The 20471-nt window shown below is 38.5% G+C and overlaps 1 protein-coding gene across 3 annotated transcripts in view; it reads right to left on the bottom strand.

The window, feature by feature from the left end:
• The window catches only part of Abcb1 (ATP binding cassette subfamily B member 1), a 95771-nt gene that overhangs the window by 36685 nt on the left and 38615 nt on the right, over window positions 1–20471 (bottom strand). For 2 of the 3 annotated variants that reach the window (XM_063233862.1, NM_001278770.1), the window contains 9 exon segments: window positions 20286–20411; window positions 19982–20185; window positions 19497–19667; window positions 16911–17072; window positions 15951–16121; window positions 14493–14639; window positions 12883–12990; window positions 10054–10131; window positions 4771–4854 (listed from right to left, as the gene is read on the bottom strand). In XM_063233862.1, the coding sequence (XP_063089932.1) occupies window positions 4771–4854; window positions 10054–10131; window positions 12883–12990; window positions 14493–14639; window positions 15951–16121; window positions 16911–17072; window positions 19497–19667; window positions 19982–20185; window positions 20286–20411 (1251 nt within the window). 3 annotated transcript variants of the gene reach the window in all.

Below are 20471 nucleotides of genomic sequence, written 5' to 3'. Positions count from 1 at the left end.
AGAGTCAGACATCATATTGCAATGATCCACACATATCTATGTTTACAACAGCACAACTCATAATAATCAAACCTTGGAATCACACTATATGCCCATCAACAGAGGAATGGATAAAGGAAATGTGGAATTTACATGTAATGGAGTACTACCCTGCCATAAGATAAACTCGAGTCCTTTGTAGGAAAATAGATAAATTTTGAAACTATAATATTTAGTGAAATAAGTCAGAAACACAAGTTTAAATATCATATGAAAGATCATATGAAGCAGTGAAACAGATTTGTCTCACATGAGAAGGGGGTTGAAAACTAAAATTAGATGGAGAATTACTCAACTCTAAAGAAGGATAATCTTGAGGCTTTTATAGGTAAATGGAGGCAACTTGAAACAATGCTCATAAGTGAAATAAATCAAACTTACATGTGTAAATATTGCATTGTCTCCTTAGTATAAAATAACTGAAACAATAGTAAGATTCAAAATGTACAACAGATACTATGATAATGAAAGGATAAGAAAGTGCTCAAAAACAAAGAACAACTGGGATAGGAGAAAGGACAGCAGGAAGAAGGGGACAGGTTATATGTAAATAGGTATACACATATATGTATCACATATATATATATAAAATAGATAACTATACTACTAATCTCTGTTAGTTCATCAAAAAGAACAGTTTGTGCTTTCACTGTTTGACTGTTTGATCATTTTTTCATGCCTAGATCTTGTAACCTTAGCAACTACATCTAAGATAATAATATGTAATATATTAACTAGTGTTAATTTTCTACTACTTTTTTGAAATTCTATATCATTTCTACATTTTTTTAAAAAAAACTAAAATTAGAAATTCCATATGATCTAGCTATTCCTTTTCTAGGTCTCTTCCCTAAAGGGTTAAGGTCATCATGTTACAGTGCTATATATGTACCTAGAGTTAGAGCAGTATAATTCATAGTAGCTAAATCATGAAAGCAGCTTGTAGGCCAGCAACAGATGAATGGATAAAGAAAATGTAGTATCTTTGGCATACTCTGCTATAAAGAAGGATATGTTCAAGGCATTTGTAGGAAAATGGATGTACCTGGAAAATAAAGTGTTCAGTGAAATAAATCAGATACACAGCATAAATATTGGATAGTATCTCTCATTTGAGCAAGGTAAAGTACAAACGAAGAAAATAAAGGCTAAAAGACAGAAACAAGGTGATATATCTCTCACAAATGGAAAGGAGTTCAGGAGTCACAGGGGAGGACAGAAATGGTGGGAAGGGAAGTGAAAGCATTAAGATATACCACAGAGAGGTACCAAATACCACAATGAATGTAAATGCTGTATGTCATAAAATGAAGTAAGAATAATGATAACAAGAGTGAAAATGGGGAAGGAGGGTTTAGAGACTGAGGGAGAGCAGAGGGTGCAAGAGGATTTGAAAAAGAACCACGCTGTGTTATGTGCATGTACCCATTCCCCAAGAGGAATGTAAACTTCTTGTCCTGCAAACATGTGCTAACCAAATAGAAATGAAAAAGAGGGCTATAGATATTTTTCAAGAGAAAAGGAAATGGAGGGAAGAAGAGGAGAGAAAGGACATGAGAAAATGAACTAAGATGTGTCATATCCATGGACCAAACCCACACATGGGATGTAAACATCACGCACTGCACACAAGGGTGAGTAAGATTTCTTTAAAAGCAAGGTAGGCAGATGTCAACGTCTATGGGGTCATCGAAGCTGCAGATTGTGATGTCTCCAGGAAACAAGGGAAAAGCAGATGGTCCACACCAGCAGGTAGCTAGAGACTCAAGGAAATGCAAAGGGCCTAGCAATGACCCTGTGGAGAGAAAGGGCTCCCCCCAGTTTTACAAGCACAGGAAAACACTGTAGTATAAGACAAGTCTTAACTCCAGAAGACCTTAAGAAGTGGGAAGAAGTACAGCCTGGAGACCAAACCTATCCACAGCGATCACCATCCTAGCGAAATGGACTTCCCCCGAGACCACTTACCAATTCTCTAGATAATTAAAATAGAATTCCAGTTAACACTTTACTTTCCTGCTCCACCACAACCGCATTTCTCTGCCGCATTTAGCCGTCTTCTCACCATGGGTGCAGCTATACCTCCTTTCTCTTCCCTCCTTCGAGCCTTCTTCCCCTACTTTTGCTCCGACTACAGAAACATAAGCACTTCAGGATGCAAAATGTTCGCGCATCTTACAAGACTGTATTCTGTATTTGATAACCTAGGTGGCTTCCTCTTTGAAATACTTTCTTAGTTTTGTTTTCAGGACACTTCTCCTTCCTTGCCTACTCTCTCACACTGTTCTTTGCTGCTTCTTTTTTATGACTCTGACTGCAGATACAAGGCTAGTTGTTATCCACACACACTTCCTAGGCTATCCCATCCAGTGTCTTGGCTCTAAAAGTCACCACTGCACTGAAAAATCTCCAGACATACACTGTATTTCCAGACAAGACTTCTCTGCTAAGACTTCTCCAGACATACAAAAACATCCATATCTTTGTTTTCGGAGACAAGGTCTCACTATGTGGTTCAGGCTGGCCTCAAGTTCACTAGGTAGCCAAAGCTGACTTCGTAGTCCATGGCAATCCTCCTGCCTCTGCCTCCCAAGTGCTGGGATTATAGGTATACGCCACCATGTGTGGCCAACACCAACATCTTTAACATCTATTTCCATGTGGATTTCTAATATGGGCACCAAAAACAGACCATGTCCCTCTAAAAATGTTTTAAGTCTTCTTCAAGCTTATTTATACAACAGGTTTTCCAATGTCATCAAAGATTGATTCATTCTTTTAAATTCTGCAAGTCAAAAATTTAACAATCATCCTTAAATCCCTTTCCTCTCTGAATCTTTATTTAATGTAACCACCAAATTCTGTTAGGTTGTGCATTTAAAATACACCCAGAATTAACTACATGTTAATAAGGCACACCAATCTAACCCAGTCTCATCCTACTCTTGGATGACTGTAATAAACTGTCTGCCTGCACTGACATCTCCTTCAGCATCTTCACAGAACAGTCAGAGTGATCTTTTTAAAATTCCATCCCATTGGTCAAACCGTATGATGGCTTTTCATCACAGTTCTTTTTCTTCACTCACTGAAATCTACCCACTGTATCTGGGAACAATACCCAGATGCTCCAGATCCAGGCTTCTGCACTTGCTGATCTTCTCCAGACACACACGGAGATGGTACCTGTCTTCTCTCAGCCTTTTTTCCATATCACTGTCTGTGTGGCCTCTCTTCCTCAACTGTCAACCAGCTCTGCTCCACACCCTTCTATCATTTTCTCAGAGCACCTTTTGGTGATTTGGCAAACCTCGTAGATTTTATCAGGGTAAAACTGTTAGGTTTTTTAGAGAGATCAATGTGATTTCAAGCAGTGTCCATTTTTATTCTACTAGTTTTTATACAGCTTTATCTAAATCTTGATTTTTGTTGACATATTCCCTTTAAGCAAAGAAGCATGAAAAACAATTCTCAAGATATATGTTGCAAGTCTGCAGCTCTCTATGTGTTCCCACACTTATAATCTGATTTGTTCTTACAGAAGCCTCACCTATTATGCAGAAGAAATGTCAGATTACTGTAATGCTGTCTCACAAGACAACTAAAATATAGAGATGGACATGGTTTATGGTGGGGAGAGACCACAGAAGTCACATTTTTTCTCAAAATTTTACAACATTTTATAGCTTGAAACCATGAAAACTTGTAGTTGTAGAAGAAATTGTCACTTTAGCTAAAACTCAAAACCTCATGGTTTTATTATTTAAGGTTATTCCTCCTACACTTGTTTTCATATTTAATATGCTTTTCATTTGTTTCAACTATTTTTAGGAATATTTTCTCCTCTCACTTCTGAACTGTAATGCCCCTGAATTTTTCGACTGCAACTACACACATCCCACTTTCAGTAGCAATTACAATTTTTTTAATCAATTAAACACTAAAATACAATAACCCCTGAAAATTCTTCCCTACTGAAAACATGTCCTTTTTCATACATCTTCTCAGTAGTATGAACACATCAATAATGAAAGAGAGCGTGGAGAACCAGAAGCGGCAACCTGAGACCATGTTGGGACTTAGACAGCTGCACAAGAAGGCAATTTGCCCGCCGTCTTCGTAAGCACCCCTGGTGCCTGCCAGGAGAAGAACCAGTCAGCTGTTCCCATGAGCCTACAGGCGCGAGGGCTAAGAATCAACCCCTCCCCCCGCGGCCCCCCCTCAGCAACTGAGAACAGAATTCTGAGCATCTCTTGGGAGGATGACCATATGCAATATAGCAAATAAGGGGGATTTCCTTCTATGTTCTGTTTCAAGGCAAAGGTTATTTTCACTGTTATGTTTTGTAATGATTATTATGCTCTATTTAATATTCTCTTTCAATTGGTTTTACAATGGTTGTTTTTGGTTCGATTTCTCTATACCTAATTGACAGGACAATTATAGTACCTATTACCACTATCCCAGTATCCTGCTTTGAAGTTCTGTACCAATGGCATTGCATTGTCTCGATTGGTTTTATTTTGTTCTGTTGTATTTTTACTTACAAGCTTACAAGCTACATTGTATAGTAAATGATGTTTAGAAAACATTTTTGTTATTCATTATGACATATTTATGGGTTTGATGTCTATTTTCTTAATGATGATAACACCTGTTGTGAGAAAATTAGCATTATGACAAAGTTCAAATTGAAATTAATCCAATCACAAACAGGGAGGAGGCACATACCCCTTTTACTTGAGCAGCATCATTAGCAAGCCTGGTAGTCAGTGCTCCTGTGGTGTTTTTAGGGTCATCAAACCAGCTCACATCCTGTTACAGAAGAGAGATTTTTATCACATTAAAACTCTACTTATGAGACTCACAGCTCCAGAAGGAAACTGACATGGTCAGTTTTGTTTCTCACTCATATCCCCTGCATTTGACACTCAGGATTTACTGTTTAATATACCACAAAGAGAATAAATACATAAGGCATCAACACATTTTTTCATTTCTCAAGTATTTTCTTGGTCAGAAGGAAAAAAAATGGCTATTACAAACTGGTAAAGGGAATAATTCAACAGGAATAGACCATGATTATAAATATATATATACCAAATGTTGGTGTACATACAATATCATAGCACAAAAAACACTGAACATAAAACTACAGCCTCCAATGCCATCATAGTGGAACATTTTTCAATACTTGGTCTCACAAATAGGCCAACTTCACAAAAATCAACAAAGAAATATCAGGGTTAAATCACACCATGGAGCCAATGGATTTAATAGGTATGTACAAAATTTTCATCCAATAAAAACAAAATATACATCTTTCTCAGCAGCACATGAAAGTTTTTCAAAAACAGGCAGTATCTTAGGCCATGAAGTATCCTTACAGATACAAAATGTAGGTACAATACTAGCCTTTTTACTATTGGATCATAGTGGAAAGAAACTAGAAATCAACAGCTAGAAACTCTACAGAAACTACACAAACACATGGAAATTAAATAATATTATTAAATAATCGATGGGGGCTGGGTGTATGGCTCAGTGTCATAACACCTGGCAGGTTCTATGTTTAATTCCCAGCACCAAAAAACAAAAAACAAACAAACAAAAAAATTAGTGGATCACAGAACGAATCATGGGAACAAGTTAAAAATTCCTACAGTTGAATAGGAATAAAAACATATCAAAATGACAAGTAAAACAAATCAAAATCTATATAACACAGAGAAAGCATTACTGAGAAGGAAGTTTATAGCTGTGAATGCATGCATTAAAAGAATATGGTAATCCCCACCACATAGCCCAATGACGCATCTCAAAGTCCTAAAAAAAACCAACAATAATAAAAATCCAAAACTAGTAGAAGGGAAGAAATTAAAATGATCAGGGAAGAAATAATGAAATTGATACTAAAATAATACAATACAATGGATTAATGAATAAAAAATTGCTTCATTGAAATAATAAACAAGATTTATAAACTCTTAGCCAAACTCAGTAAAAGAAAAGAAAGATGAACCCCATATCCATGCAAAGAGAAATGAAGTTGAAATTAAAATGTACCCCACTCAAATCCAGAGAACTGTAAGAAACTATTTAAATAACTTGCATTCCCATATATTGGAGATGCTCAAAGAAACACATAAATTACATAAAATTGAACCAAGAATATATAAATTGCCTGAACAGACCTGTAGCAGCAAATTAAATAGAGGCAGCAATAAAAACCCTACCAACTAAGAAATGCCCAGGACCTAATGAATTCATTGCAGCCTTCTAGCAAAAAATGAGGGAACACTTAAGGGCAATGCTCCTCCAATACTCCCATGAAACTAAAAGAGAAGGAACCCTGCAAATTCATTCCTGAAGCAAGGGTCATACTCATGCCCAAAGTAGACAAGGTCCTCACGAAAAAAGAAAACTATGCACCAATTTCTTTAATGAGTATAGATGCAAAAATCTTCAAGAAGATATTAGCAAAAAAAATGCAACAAATCATTAAAAAGATCACATACCACGATGAAGGAATGAAAGGCTTAAATCAGTAAACACAAAACATCGCACTAACAGAAGCAAGGACAAGAATCACATCATCATTTCATTATCGCAGAAAGAGTCTTTGACAAAAATACAACATTCAGTCAACTCTGATGAAAACTTTCTCAATGTGAAAGTCATTCATGAAAAACCCACTAGCAATGTCATACTAAGAAAAGAAAAATGGAAAGCATGTCCTCTAAAATCAGGAACGAGATAAGAGTGTCAACTCTCATATCCCTGTTTGATATCTTACTTGAAAATTTAGTGAGAGAAATTAAGCTAGATAAAGAAATAAAAGAGATATATGTAGGAAAGAAAGAAGTCAAATGATCCTTATTTGCAGGTGACATGATCCTTTGTATAGAAGACCCAAAAACCTCCACCAATAGACTCCTAGAACTAATAAATTCAGCTAAGCAGCAAGACTCAAAATCGATACACAAATTAGTAACACTCCTGTACATAAACAATGAAAGAAAGACATCAGGAAAACAATCCCATTCCCAATAGCCACACCAAGAATTAACCTAATCAAGGAAGTGAAAGACCTCTATAACAGAAACTATTCTACTTTGAAAAAAGACATTGAGAATATCAGCAAACAGAAAGCCATCTCTTCTTCCTGGACAGGCAAAATCAATGTTGTCAAAATTGTCATACTACCAAAATGATACATAGATTTAACATAATACCAATAAAAAAGCATTCTTCACAGAACTAGAAAAAAATCCTAGAATTCATGTGGAGCTAGAGGAGACTCAGAATAGCAAAAGTAACCTGAGCAACAAGAGCAAAGCAAGAAGCATTAAAAACCCAGACCTCAAACTCTATTGCAAAGCTATCATGATTTTAAAACACACACACACACACACACACACACAAAAAAAAAAAAAAAAAAAAAAAACAGGATATCAGAAAAGAAAAAAAACACGGATATAAACAGAGAATGCAGAAACACTCCAGGCACTTTTAGCCGACTAATCTTTGAAGAGGGGCTAAAAACATATTCTGGAGGAAAACAGCCTCTTTAACAGATGGTGCTAGGCAAAGTGGTTATCCATGTGCAGAAGAATGAACCTAGACCCTTATCTCTCACCCTGTACTAACAGAAAAGCAAAACGGATCAAAGATCTAGATATAAAATAGAAATGAATTGGAAGATAATTCAACTGTTAGGCTGCTAGTAGCCAAAAAAGACTACGTGAATTTGTAAAAGGTGCTTTTTATCTCCTTAAATTTCTAACTTGTGTAGCTCTCTCACACTTAAACAATGGTCTAAAGGCTGGGGTATATATTGAGGCACAAAGGCATACAACATAGAGTTCTAGTATAATAGCAGTTGTTAGTGCTGAGATTTAAGAAGTGGGTGGATGCGCACATCATGTTGGCCTTTAGATAATTGTAAAAATTCCAGTCTTCACCTTGAGATATACATATATTTGGCAGGTTGGGGACAAGAGGATGTGGTCTAACTTGTATTTTAGAAGAAAAACTCTGCTTGTTATGAGGTGAACTTACTGAATCCAAATGAGGTTGGAGGCAATGAAACTGGCTACGAGGTTATTGCAACATTAGGCACAGAGAGAGTCACCAAGGTTTTCAACCTCGATGGTTTATACAATGGTGTCATCATTCACTGATAAACACAGAGTCAGCAGTACAGGGAGATAAGACTGAAAAGTTCAAGTTCAAATTGAAAATAGTAAACTATGAAGCATTTACTAAAGATCCAAATAAAGAAAGTGCACAAACAGTAGGGGACCTGTAGTTTAGGGAAAAACAAATAAATAGGGTTAAAAACATATGCAAAAAACACATCTAGATTAAAATGTGACATTCAACATGAAATAGGATTTTCTTTGTAAAACTGTTTATACTTTTAATACCCAAATACAAAATTGTAAATCTGAAGTAAATCTGTCACAAATACCTATGATCTCTCAGCAGCTAAGCTGAACTGATGATTTGCATTAAAGTAGTAGCTTATCATTTTATAGCACATATAAATTGGCTTTTTAGTGTTCTCGAGTGCTTAATTTTCTCCTCACTAGAAAGTAACTTACTCTAGGACAGACATAATTCAAAGTAGACACTTTACAAACAGTAACATGCCTGGCAGATAGAAGGCCTTAATATGTTTTTCCTACTTAACAACTTATGGAGAGGGCATCACACGGTGCCAGCTCTGCTCTCAGAGTACACTGGACCTAGACCCTGGCCTTGAGGCGAGCAAGATAAGGCGATAGTTGGCCCTGCTTCAGCCCAAGTGGAATTACAATTATAAACGTGGTTAGATCTAAAGAGACCAGGGCAGGGTCCCCTCGCTCAGCAGAATCAGTCCTGGCTCTAAACATCACTAGCTCAAATTCTCCAGCATGAAGTTTTAGCTGGTGGTAGAAAGATAGGAGACAGCCACACAGCCACGTGCATCTGGGAAAATATGGCTGTCCCCTGAAAATCTTACCAAAACAAACTAATGTTTCCTGCCTGGGGTTCTGGCACCCATCTGGGGCAAAATTCCAGTGAATCATTTTATGCAACAGCAAGTGCTTAAGGAATCTTAAAATGAAAGTGATTAAATTGTATATAAAACTTTCTTGATTATTAAACAAACTTCCCTCTTTGAATATAAATTCTGAGTAACATTCTCCAAATCTTCTGTGTCTTCCCCCTCTTTCATCTCCCTCTCTCTGTCTCCCTCTGTTTCTCTGTCTCTCTCTCTCTTTTCTGTCCTGGAAAATGAGCCCTAGGCCTTTGCAATGAGCTACATCCCCAGCCCTTTTTTATCTTTATATTTTTATTTTAAGACAGGGTCTCACCCAGTCACAAAGTTGCCCAAGCTGGGCTTGAATTTATAAGTCTTAACCTCCCAGAGGCCTGGGATTAAAGGGATGCACACACCACCACACCCAGCACACCCCATTTCCCAGTCTAAAGAACATTATCTATTGTTAGGGTTGCAAAGGTCAGCCTGTGAGAACCATTCCATCAAGTCATTTCAAGCTAGTAACACTCCAGCTGGAATTCGTATGGTAGTCTACTAATTCAAAGACACTGGGAAGTGAGAGATGAGCCATGGTTTGGATTTGTGGAGTGGAAGAATACAGAATATATCTCTTGTGGGCAAGAAACAAGATGAAGGATTCTGAGTTTTTGAGGGGAAGAGGAAAGAAAGACAGAGGGAGAAAGGAGTGTGGGAATGAAGATCATCTTTGCCTACATTCCCTATAAATGCTAAAACAAAAGTTGGAGGTGAATCCAGTCAGGAGACCCTGTTTGTCAAAGCAGGACCAGCCCTTGTGTTCTCCTGCAGTCAATAGGCTGTGGGACTTCAGCCCCATCACAGAGAAGACACTGACAGTCAAGCAACATAGGCACCAGGCCCAGCGGCCTGACAAGAGCTCTACCACCGACATCCTGGGCACCAGGGGGAGTCCCGCACATCCAGGGCTCAACCCTCAGCACACTTGCCTGTCTCAGCATGGACCTGAAAACCAGGTATCGTAGCCGCTTGGTGAGAATCTCTCCAGCTTTGCCAAATGTGAAGCCCTATGAAGAAAAAAAACAGGTTACCCAGGAGGACTGTCAGAGACTCAGCCACCAATTGTAAGGTGAAGTGATGAGAGATTTATTACAATTGTATTCTCTGTCCCCCACTTTAAGCCCTACTTGTTTCCCCAGTGGACATGGGTCTATCACTCAGGAAGCTGGAGGTGTAGCCCAGGCAGGGGACACTGGAAACAGGGTTCCCACACACATCATCTACCTTGGGACACTTGTGAAAATGAAAAGTTCTATTAAGAGGGGTCTTGTTATACAAGAAGTAATAATGTAATCTCAGAAAACAGGAAATCATGGTCACCTCAGTCTTTAAAAGATATAGAGTAAAGGTATTAAACTCTTAGTTTGCTAGTGGATAAAAGCCAAAATCTGGGTGTCAGGTAAATGTAAAAAGTATCCTCTGCATAAATCTGCAAGTGAGAGGAGATACAAGTGAGAAATGAGAAGCCATATTCCAAAGAGAGAAAGAGCTGCAGGAATCAAAAAGAAGTGGCAGAAAACCTAAAAATCAGAAAGACCACAGAAATGCAAGGCAGTGAAAAGTATGATGCAGTCAGCAATGCCGACCCAGCTACTGGCAGTCGGCAGTTCAGCTCTTCAAGTACAAGGTAAGCATGGAGGCTCCAGTGACAAACAGTGAACCAGCAGCCCCCGACAGAAGAAACCCAAGGTTGCTGCAATCTGTAAATCAAGAGTTAGAATTTAGTCTGAAAGGGACTGCTCTATATTGGCAGGCTAGCTTTGGAGAAGGGATCCATGGCAGCACTGGCCATATTTTGCCATGGTATAGCCAGAACTCATCACGAATGGGAGCTTATTGTTTGCAATTGAACTATTCAGGGGATCAGAAGTCACAGAACAACAGTACTCCAAGGTCCTTGGGGACACAATGTGTCAGTGACAATACTGAATCTCAAATTATTCTGCAAAGTTATACTAACCAAACTGGGGTGGTAAAGGTACAAACACAGACAGACACACATGCCAATGGAATAGAACAGAGGAGGCAGAAACAAACCTACAAAACTAAAACAAAAACAAAAACATGCAAGGTGCAACTTAGTAAAAGAATGAATATAATAAAGGACACATTGTCATTAATGCCTCTCAAACACTTCCCTTCACTTTGGACACACTTATCCCATTGTTCTTGCCACCTCCTCAGTCGGTGGTGGAAGCACCTCTTTTGTGAATGTCTTTAGTTGTGCTCTCACAGCTGCCTCGATGTCCTGAGTTGATTCAAAACAATTACCCTTCCTGGCCATTTTGACGCTGGAGAAGATCCAGAAGCTGCAGAATACCAGATGCAGTGAATAAGGTGGTGGAAAGCACATCATGTTTTCATGAGCCTGCCTTTGCTTTGGATGGCTCTCACCAGCAGCCTTCAACATACTTCTGATTATACCTCGTAATTTAGAAAGCAACAAGAATGATGGGATGAGATGTCTAAAGTGGGGAGTGTATTTTGAGCAACTACTGGCACTGTCTTTCAATGTAATAAAATTTGTGTAACTTAAACATGCGCTGTATTTTTCAATCACCACTGTACACTGAAGAAAAGATAGTTTCTATGACAATCGCTGCTGGAAAACCCAAGTATCCACATGTAAAAGATAGAAGCTAGATCTTATTCATGCCCGGTATAAAAACCAATTCAAAATGGGTAACAGCAAATTATAACATCTAAAAGTCTGAAACTGATGAATAAAAACATAGGGAAAAAAATTGAAATCATGGGCACAGGCAAAGAGGTTCTGAATAGGACTCTGATAAACAGTTAAATAATAGCAAGAGTCCACATACTGTACTACATTAAATGTAAAGTTTCTGAAAAAAAAATGTAAAGTTTCTGAACAGGAAAAAAAATCATAGTGAAGAGCCAGTCTATAGAGCAGAAGAAAAATTTTGCCAGTTACTCTTCAGATAGAGGCTTAGTATCTAGAATATATAAACTCTCAAAAAAATTTAGCATCAAAAGAGGGGACACTCGCTGGGGATTTAGCTCAGTGGCATAAGTGCCTGCCTGGAAAGCGCAAGGTCGCAGGCTTGATCCCGGTACTGCAAAAAAAAAAAAAAAAAAAAAAGGACAAGCAGGGAAGAGGAAGTAAAAAGAATTAAGATGTGTTATATTCATGTACTAACTACCCTGATGAATGTAATCATCATGTACTGCAAACACGCTAATTAAATTTAAAAATAGATGAAATTCTTTTTTCTCCTTTGTTATTTTCAGGTCTATTGTCACAAGGACAGAAAGCTAACACACTATGTGCAATACCAAACCTACAATTCCTTACCTTACTTAACTTTCTTCATTGTTTTATTTCAGCCAAATGATATGTAAACTGTAAAAGCTGAATCTATAAATAGTTGCTACAGTTTTAATTTGAGGATTGCTATTCTTCCTTTATTAAACAAATTATTTTCCTTTGGTAAATATCGAGTGAGGGAATTTTATATGTTGTTTTTAAGACACAGGAACACAAAACTGCACATATCCAGGGCTCCCCCAAAGCCATTTTTCACTCTCCACCTTTGCTTCCCATCTTAGACACAGGCAAACAATCTATGCCCTCTGATTACATCACTATTTCCACATAGGGAGGGACAAGAGGAAGACAGAGAACAGGAAACAACTAACAGCCAAGTTTCCAGAGGGGACAATTCAACTACAAGGGAAATTAAACAGATGTTCACAAATTCCCCCAAAATGAGCAAAGTAAAAATATAGACATTTACCTGAAGGAAAAAGGTAACAAAAGAGACAATTCCAAGGATTAGAAACAACAGTGAAAACAGATGACTGTTCTGACGTTTTGTTTCAACATCATCGGGTCTTGCAAAAATCTATGAAGAAAATAGTTAAAAGTATTAGTTTAATTGTACTGCCTGTGACCCATTTCTTCTATGGCAGGGTTTTGGGATGGGAAGAGCCTTAGAATACTGGAAATGGGAAGGGGTCTACCTAATGCTAGTTTCCATGGCATCTACCTTTATTCTACTTTCCTTAGAGACCAAGAGAGACTCACTGTCCTTCACACACTGATCCAACGCCTCTCCTGCTCAGGTAACCCCTTATTACTGAATGGCACCGCAGTGTGTAAAGTAGAACATGTTTCAAACATGTTTCTCTTCCCTTGCTAAGAATCGTATTGCATAGCCATTCACTAGGGATATTTCAAACTAGTTCAAGGTATGTAGAGAAAATCTGGCGAACACAAAGAGGTGCTCATTCACTCAGCCCTGGTTTTTCAAAAAGAAAGGAGGTCCTGAGCCAGCATTACTGGTACGATGGCCAGATAGAGAGCCAATTGGGAACAGCCAGCTGGCCTAGTGCCATTCATGGGAACCTTTCTAGAAGACAATTAGCAGAGCTACAAAATGTCTTGGGTTCAAAGAAAACTGTCAGCAACCTATATATCCTTTCACAGAGCCAAACTCTGACTTGTGAGATGCAATCCTAACCCAACCCTAACTTCATATCTTGTTTTAAAAATGATTTTAGAAAAAAATTAATTTTTCTGGACTAGTCATTTCAAAACAAAAATAACAGCAAAAGATCACTGTATTCTTATTCTGTACCAGGCATTACTCTAAACAAATTCATGTGTACTGTTCCTTTCATTCTCACAACCATCTCTGGAAGTTCCATTTTGCAGAGAGAAATTACAATAAGAGTCATGCATTATCTTCCTCAAGATAACAGAGCCAGCAAGGAATCACACATGGATACAGAGCCAAGTGATCCGCACAAATTCCACTCTCTACCACGGAATGGATCCACCAACCCATCTACCTAGGGGACCTAGATTCAAACCTGGATCACCAACATCCAGTCTACGTTTGCAATACAAACCACATGGCCTGAAAACATAAAAGATTTGCTCTCTTCCCTGTTCTAGAGTATGTGCTCCACAGGACCAGACATTTTGGGCCTTGGTACTTTCTCAGTATATAAAAAATACCGAGCACAAAGCAGATGCTGGGTTTCCTGTTCCTGCCACCATTGAGTTCTAAGCAAAAGCCTTGAACTCTCACCTCACGAATGTGCAAATGGGCCCCCTCATGTGTCTGGCAGACTTGTTTAAGAATGAGATTTTTGCAACATACACACTTGCCAGGGGTAATTCCTGATCTAGCAAGTCACCTAAGTGTGTATGTTATAAAAAACAGGACAAAGAAGGTTTTCCAAAGTTAGTTTCTTCTCACAAACTAGACTTCTATTCTTTTGCTTTCATACGAAGGGTCATGTTTTTTGCCACTGCATGTAGGAGTACAAATACAAACAGTCCAATCATTCCTCCATCAGGACTCACAAGCAAATACAAAGAGCAGACAGAAGCAGTTACCCCTATAATCCTTGAAAATATCACTGCAAATGCTGGTTGCAGGCCTCCGTTTATAATGGCACAAATCACGCCCACCACAAAATAAGGCCATTCTGTTAAATTCAGCTTTAGAATCCTCCAAAAGGAAACTGGAGGTACATTTTCAACCTAGAAAACATAAAACGTTACAACAAGCTTGTTTTTAAAAAGTCAATAGTTGATTTTATGATGTATAATTCTACCATACACCCAAATTTTAAAAAATAAATTATTCTGCCCCTCTCTGACAAGCAGTGGCAGTGTGGCAGACTGCAGCTCTTCCAGGGGGAGAACCAGTAGTGTCTCCTGAGATCCACGCCATGTTGGAACTTAGGACACTGGGAAGCCAAGCAAGCACCTCCCCTCCCTGGTAAGTGGTGGTGGTCTGGCAAACTATGGCCCTTCCAGGGGGAGAACCAGCAGTGTCTCCTGAGATCCACGCCATGTTGGAACTTAGGATGCTGTGAAACCAAACAACCAGCCTGCCTCCTTGCTAAGCAATAGTGAACCTACTGATGCTGATGCACTGCCTAGAACCAAATATCCCATTCCCCTATCCCCCTTGTCTTCCCTGCCCCACCCCCACTGCCACCCATTACCAAATGAGAACCAGAAATCTGAGTGTCTCCTGGGAGGTTGACATAGCAAATAAGGGGGACTTCCTTCTACCATCTCTTTGAAGGCAAATATTTTTATTACTGTTTTACTCTTTTCTGATTAATGGTACTGCTCTATGCAATATTCTGTTTTAATAAGTTCTATAGTGTTCTATATTTCATCTCATTTTGATATACGTGATTGAAAGAACAACTATTATAAAGATAACAAAACATACTGTGATACCTATTACTGTTATCCCGGTAACCTGTACCAATTTCACTGTACGATCTTAGTTGGCTTTATTGTGTCTTGTTCTATTGTATACTTTCAAAATAAAATTTTAAAAAATAATAAATTATTATATTCTTATTGGTGGTTTTCCCTTCAAAAAAAAAAAAAAGATGGACAGGGCCAGGGACTTCAGCAGTGTAAGTGCCTGCCTGGCAAGTGCAAGGTCATGAATTCAATCCCCGGTACCAAAAAAAAAAAAAAAAAGAATGGACAAGTTGTTATAGTTGTACCCTTTTGAATTTTCAGAAATGATGTGTCAACAAAGTTTTAATTCTTGGCCTGGCATTTAGAAGATGACAAGAATATTTGAAAGTGCTGATAAACAATAGAAATTTTAAATGATAATTCTAAAAATCTTTACATGATTTCTTAACCTCAAATTTAACTGACTGTTAACTATTGACAGTTTGGGTTACAAATCACTCTGGAAGACAGGACAAAAGGTTGTGAAAAATCATTTCTCCCTCACCCTTACCCCCATATAAACCCACCCAACTAGGAGTGCCACAAGGGAGGCTTTAAGACATGAAGCTATGGTGTCTTTCCTACCAGCTCATCTGTTGCATTAAGCCTTCTGTCTTGGACCTGTGATCCACGCATACTGCTGCGAGTTGATCTTCTTCTTAGACTGGATCTTGAATCTTTTAAAGATCCCAACCCATCAACTTCATTTTTGGATTCCAAAATTTCATTTTCTACTTCAATTTCATTTCCTCTTGTCTAAAATAAACAAGAAACATACATAAGTTGGTTAGTCGGTTAACTAATGAAAATTAATAATTAAGTGTCAGCAAGGAAACAATCATTTAAGTGGTAACAAGAAAGATGGCATTAAACTGCTATGAGTTGTGGAACGATACACTTGAAAATGCCAGTGGCTGAATAGGAAGGATTCTCACTGAAATTACTAAAATAAGATGATATAGCTACCAAATAATTTAGTTGTCTCCCTTCTGCGGGTATCAAGTCTGTTGTGAACCACAGCAGACAACAAAAATATGGTTCAAGCCAAACTGTGAGTTATATTTATCTTTTATAATTTTCTAGGAGTCACACTAAAAATGGGGAAAAAGAGGTAAAGTCAATTTTAATTATATATTTTATTTTATTTAATATATTCAAGATAGTACTGATATTATTGATTACTGATATTTTTATTTCCACGTGCAGCCAGTGGTTAAAACAGTTTGCATTTTTCACAATAAGCCTTCAGAATCTTGTTTGTGTTTTCTACTTACAACATTTCAATTCAGTTCAACCACCATTCATTCACATGATCAGTAGCCACTTCTGGCTGGCAGCTCCTATCACAGATAGCTTGTCTTTAAACCTACTATAACTTTCATTTATATTTCTTACATTTCTATCTTAAGGAAAAAAAATCCATCTTTTGTTGACTCCCCTAAGCCCTCCTTTTCAAGGTAGTCAGATGGAATAACACTTTTAGCACAAAAAACACCTATATCAGTTTATATCTAAGATATTTTAAGAAAATTTTAGTAACCAGACCTGCATCATGACAAGTTTGTAGTAAATGCCTTTCTCTTTCATGAGTTCCTCATGATTTCCTCTCTCCACAATGACTCCATCCTCAAACCCAGCAATGACATCGGCGTTGCGAACTGTGGACAGGCGATGAGCTATCACAATGGTGGTCCGGCCTTCTCGGGCCTAAAGATACAGAAATTTGACTTTTGAATGAATGAACAGTTACAAGAAAAAAAAAAAAAAAACCTCTTTTAGCTAATTTATATTTACCACTGTTTTAGACACTGTAAACTAGAAAAGCTATAGATGATAGCTTTTGACCTCAGTAAATGTAGTATTATAATACATTTTCAAATGTTGTATATGTTACTATGTTTTATTTAATATCCATCAGTGTATACAGTATTTGTAATAATAATCAAGCCTTTATCAAAAGTAACAAAAACCTGTAGCCCAGGCATTGATCAATCAAAACAAGGACAGGCCAGAGTACTATACTCACTCACACAAGGCAGTGGTCAGGCTTATGAACTGCAGCAGACCAGTATCTCAAAGGGCCACCCATATGAGTAAGACAGATCATAAATACTAGATGGCAAATGCCAGGCTTTATCGTTACATGGACCTGAATTAAAATTCTGGCTTTTCCACTTATAAATCCCAGCGCTTTACCTAACCTGTGCAAGGCTCACTTTATTCTTATGTCAAGGGAGGATATCAGTGCTTACTTCTTAGAGTAGCTCTCATCACTAAAGATACAACACACATAAAGAACTTCACACTGTACTTAGAGAAAGTGCTTACTAAATGACACTTGTTTCTAGTTAAAAGCAAGTACTCTGCAAATGTTTTAAATACCCAGTTTCATTTTTAGTTTAATACACAACAGAGGCGGATAACAAGCACTTGTCTAAAACTTCTTTAACCTTCATAACTTTTCAATGCTTGTCACTACTGTCACTCTATATTTGCCTCCAGTAAGAAGCAATAAAACTTAAACACATACAGAACGACTTCACAAACAAGGTAAAAAAAAATAATAATTTAAAAAATCCCCAAAAAGGAAAGAAAACTGTGAAAACAATTAGAGCATGGTAGCTAGCAAGAGAAAACAGTGGCCAATTCACTGGCTATTTTGAGAAAATGGGTGCATGTGAAATTAAATCCCAAAATTTGTATTCTAAAGAAAAATACCTGAAATAACATCTTGCCAAGTTTTTTATTTGTAATTTAATACATGGTTCCATTTTGGAATAACATGAAAGCAAAGAGAAGGAAACTACAGGAAAACACAGGTGTGAAATCACAGGCAGGCTAAGGGGGAAACGGTGGTCCTCATCCCTTCTGCTTCTAGTTTGGTTCACAGAATGTTTGGCAAACTGCTTTTTGCTCCCTCAATAATCTACTAAGCACACTGATAAGATGTTCAAAGGAACATAAAATATTTTATTAGAGAAAGGAGAATTATAATGAATGTGGGTTCATCTTTGAAATTTTGTAACAGATCTCCCCAAAGCACCTTTGGTTCCTCGGTCTATGCATTCCCTGTACTCCCAGAGGCAGCCTGGTTACTATCATACAGGGAAGATCAAGCACACAGTGTCTGCCTACACAGAAGGAGCACACTCAGATGGTATATGGTAATATCTCTTGCACTCAGGTATGGCTGGAAGGTTGCTATGGTTTCTATCTAGAGGCCCCCACAATGCTTCATGCACTTAGAGGCAGAGTTTTGGGAGGTGGCTGGATGGTGGGTGCACGATACTGTCATAGTCCACTGAGCATAGTTCTAGGTGTGGCTGAATGGATTTACAGAGGATGCACCCTGTGTGTGAGTGGTACCACCCAATAGACTTGCAGCCTCTATGCAGTAAAAGAGGAAGAAGGAAACCTGTTTCCTGCCTGTCATGGAGTGGAGTATTTCTGCTCTACCACACCACCCTGCCTTGGAACAGCCAGGTCTAGACTGAAACCTCTACAAACTGTGGGCTAAAAGCAACTTTTCCTCATTTAACTTGTGGGCGTCAGATATTTTGTCTCAGCAATCAGAAAGTAATTAAGACAAAGGTTAATTTTTGTTGTTGGACAATGACATTTCACACCTGAAGTAGGTGGACAATAACACAAACTTTCTGCCTCTATCTTGAGGATGCAAAATTTCTCATTTCCCAGTGTCTTAAAGTGACATTTACAATCTGATAAATTACCTCTGAACCTTCAGATTGTATATTCATCTTGTTGCTAGTATTATAAACTTCTAAAACATAAAAAAAAAAACCCAGGGTTGTCCTTGCAGCAAACTTTTCAAGGTCACAATGAGGACCAATTTTCTTTTGAGCCTATATTTCTCATTGTTTAACTTTAAAGTTTCCACATTTTTAGATAAAAAGTATAGTTGGGGTCATGGTAAGAAAAAAAATGATCAGAGAAACATAGAAAATTAGCAAGCAAACAAACAGAAAAAGTACTGGAGACCTGTGCTTTGAGTAACTGAAGGAATCCCCTATGTGGAAAAATACCGGAAATAAAGAAAGAAATCAGAATAAACAGAATTAACACAAGAAGGCTATTGCTTGAAACCAGCTGGTGCACACCAGGCTCACGGACCTTGTCCAGGGCCACCTGCACCACCGCCTCACTCTCCGTGTCCAGGGCCGACGTGGCCTCGTCCAGCAGCAGGATCTTGGGGTTGCGAACCAGGGCCCGCGCTATGGCGATTCTCTGCTTCTGCCCACCACTCAGCTGTGCCCCTCTCTCTCCAACCAGGGTGTCGAATTTCTGCAACAGAAAACATTACCAAAAGACTTAGAAAAACACAAGTTATCTCACATCACATTTTACATTGACAAGTCATCCTTTAAACCATCCAAGCCTCACAGGGAATAGAAGCCCACTCTTCAATCCTTAGCAATAACCCATCCCAGATTCTAACACTGATTACTGCTAGTAGACAGCATTAGAGCTTTAAAAATCCAAAGTAATCTTGATTTCCCTTTCTAGGAGATTCCTGCAATTTGTAGCAGCTCCTGAATTTCCCAAGGATTGGACAAGGCCGCAGTTCCCTGCAACCACAGAGCTTAAGAACCACGCACATGAGGCAGCTTCATGATGAAGTCATAGGCGTTAGCTTCCTTGACAGCTTTCTCAATCTCTTCCATGGTGACATTCTCTCGACCATAGCGAATGTTTTCAGCTATTGTGGTGGCAAACAGCACAGGTTCCTGACTCACCACACCGATAATCTCCCGCAGATACCTCACGTTTATGGTCCTGATGTCCTGGCCATCAATAGTGACCTGAAATAAACAACAAGTAAGCTTTCCACACATTTGTAGTTGACACCCCAGCATGAGACAGCTCTGCTGGGCTGATGCTGAGTGCCCGCCTCCTGCTCACCGTGCCCTCGGTGGGGTCGTAGAGCCTCTGCAACAGCTGCACCGTGGTACTCTTCCCACAGCCGCTGTTCCCAACCAGGGCCACAGTCTGCCCGCTCTGCACCTTCAGGTTGAGGCCCTTCAAGATCTACCAAGGCAAGAGGGAGACAGACTTCAAGGCAACTCACACACCAGGATACAGGGTGTG

This window comes from Cavia porcellus, unplaced genomic scaffold (assembly GCF_034190915.1).
Source record: "Cavia porcellus strain 051 isolate PalLab524CR breed Dunkin Hartley unplaced genomic scaffold, mCavPor4.1 scaffold_2, whole genome shotgun sequence".
Taxonomy (NCBI): domain Eukaryota; kingdom Metazoa; phylum Chordata; class Mammalia; order Rodentia; family Caviidae; genus Cavia; species Cavia porcellus.
The sequence above is the reverse complement of the archived record's forward strand: the minus strand, read 5'-3'. Positions and strand labels throughout refer to the sequence as shown.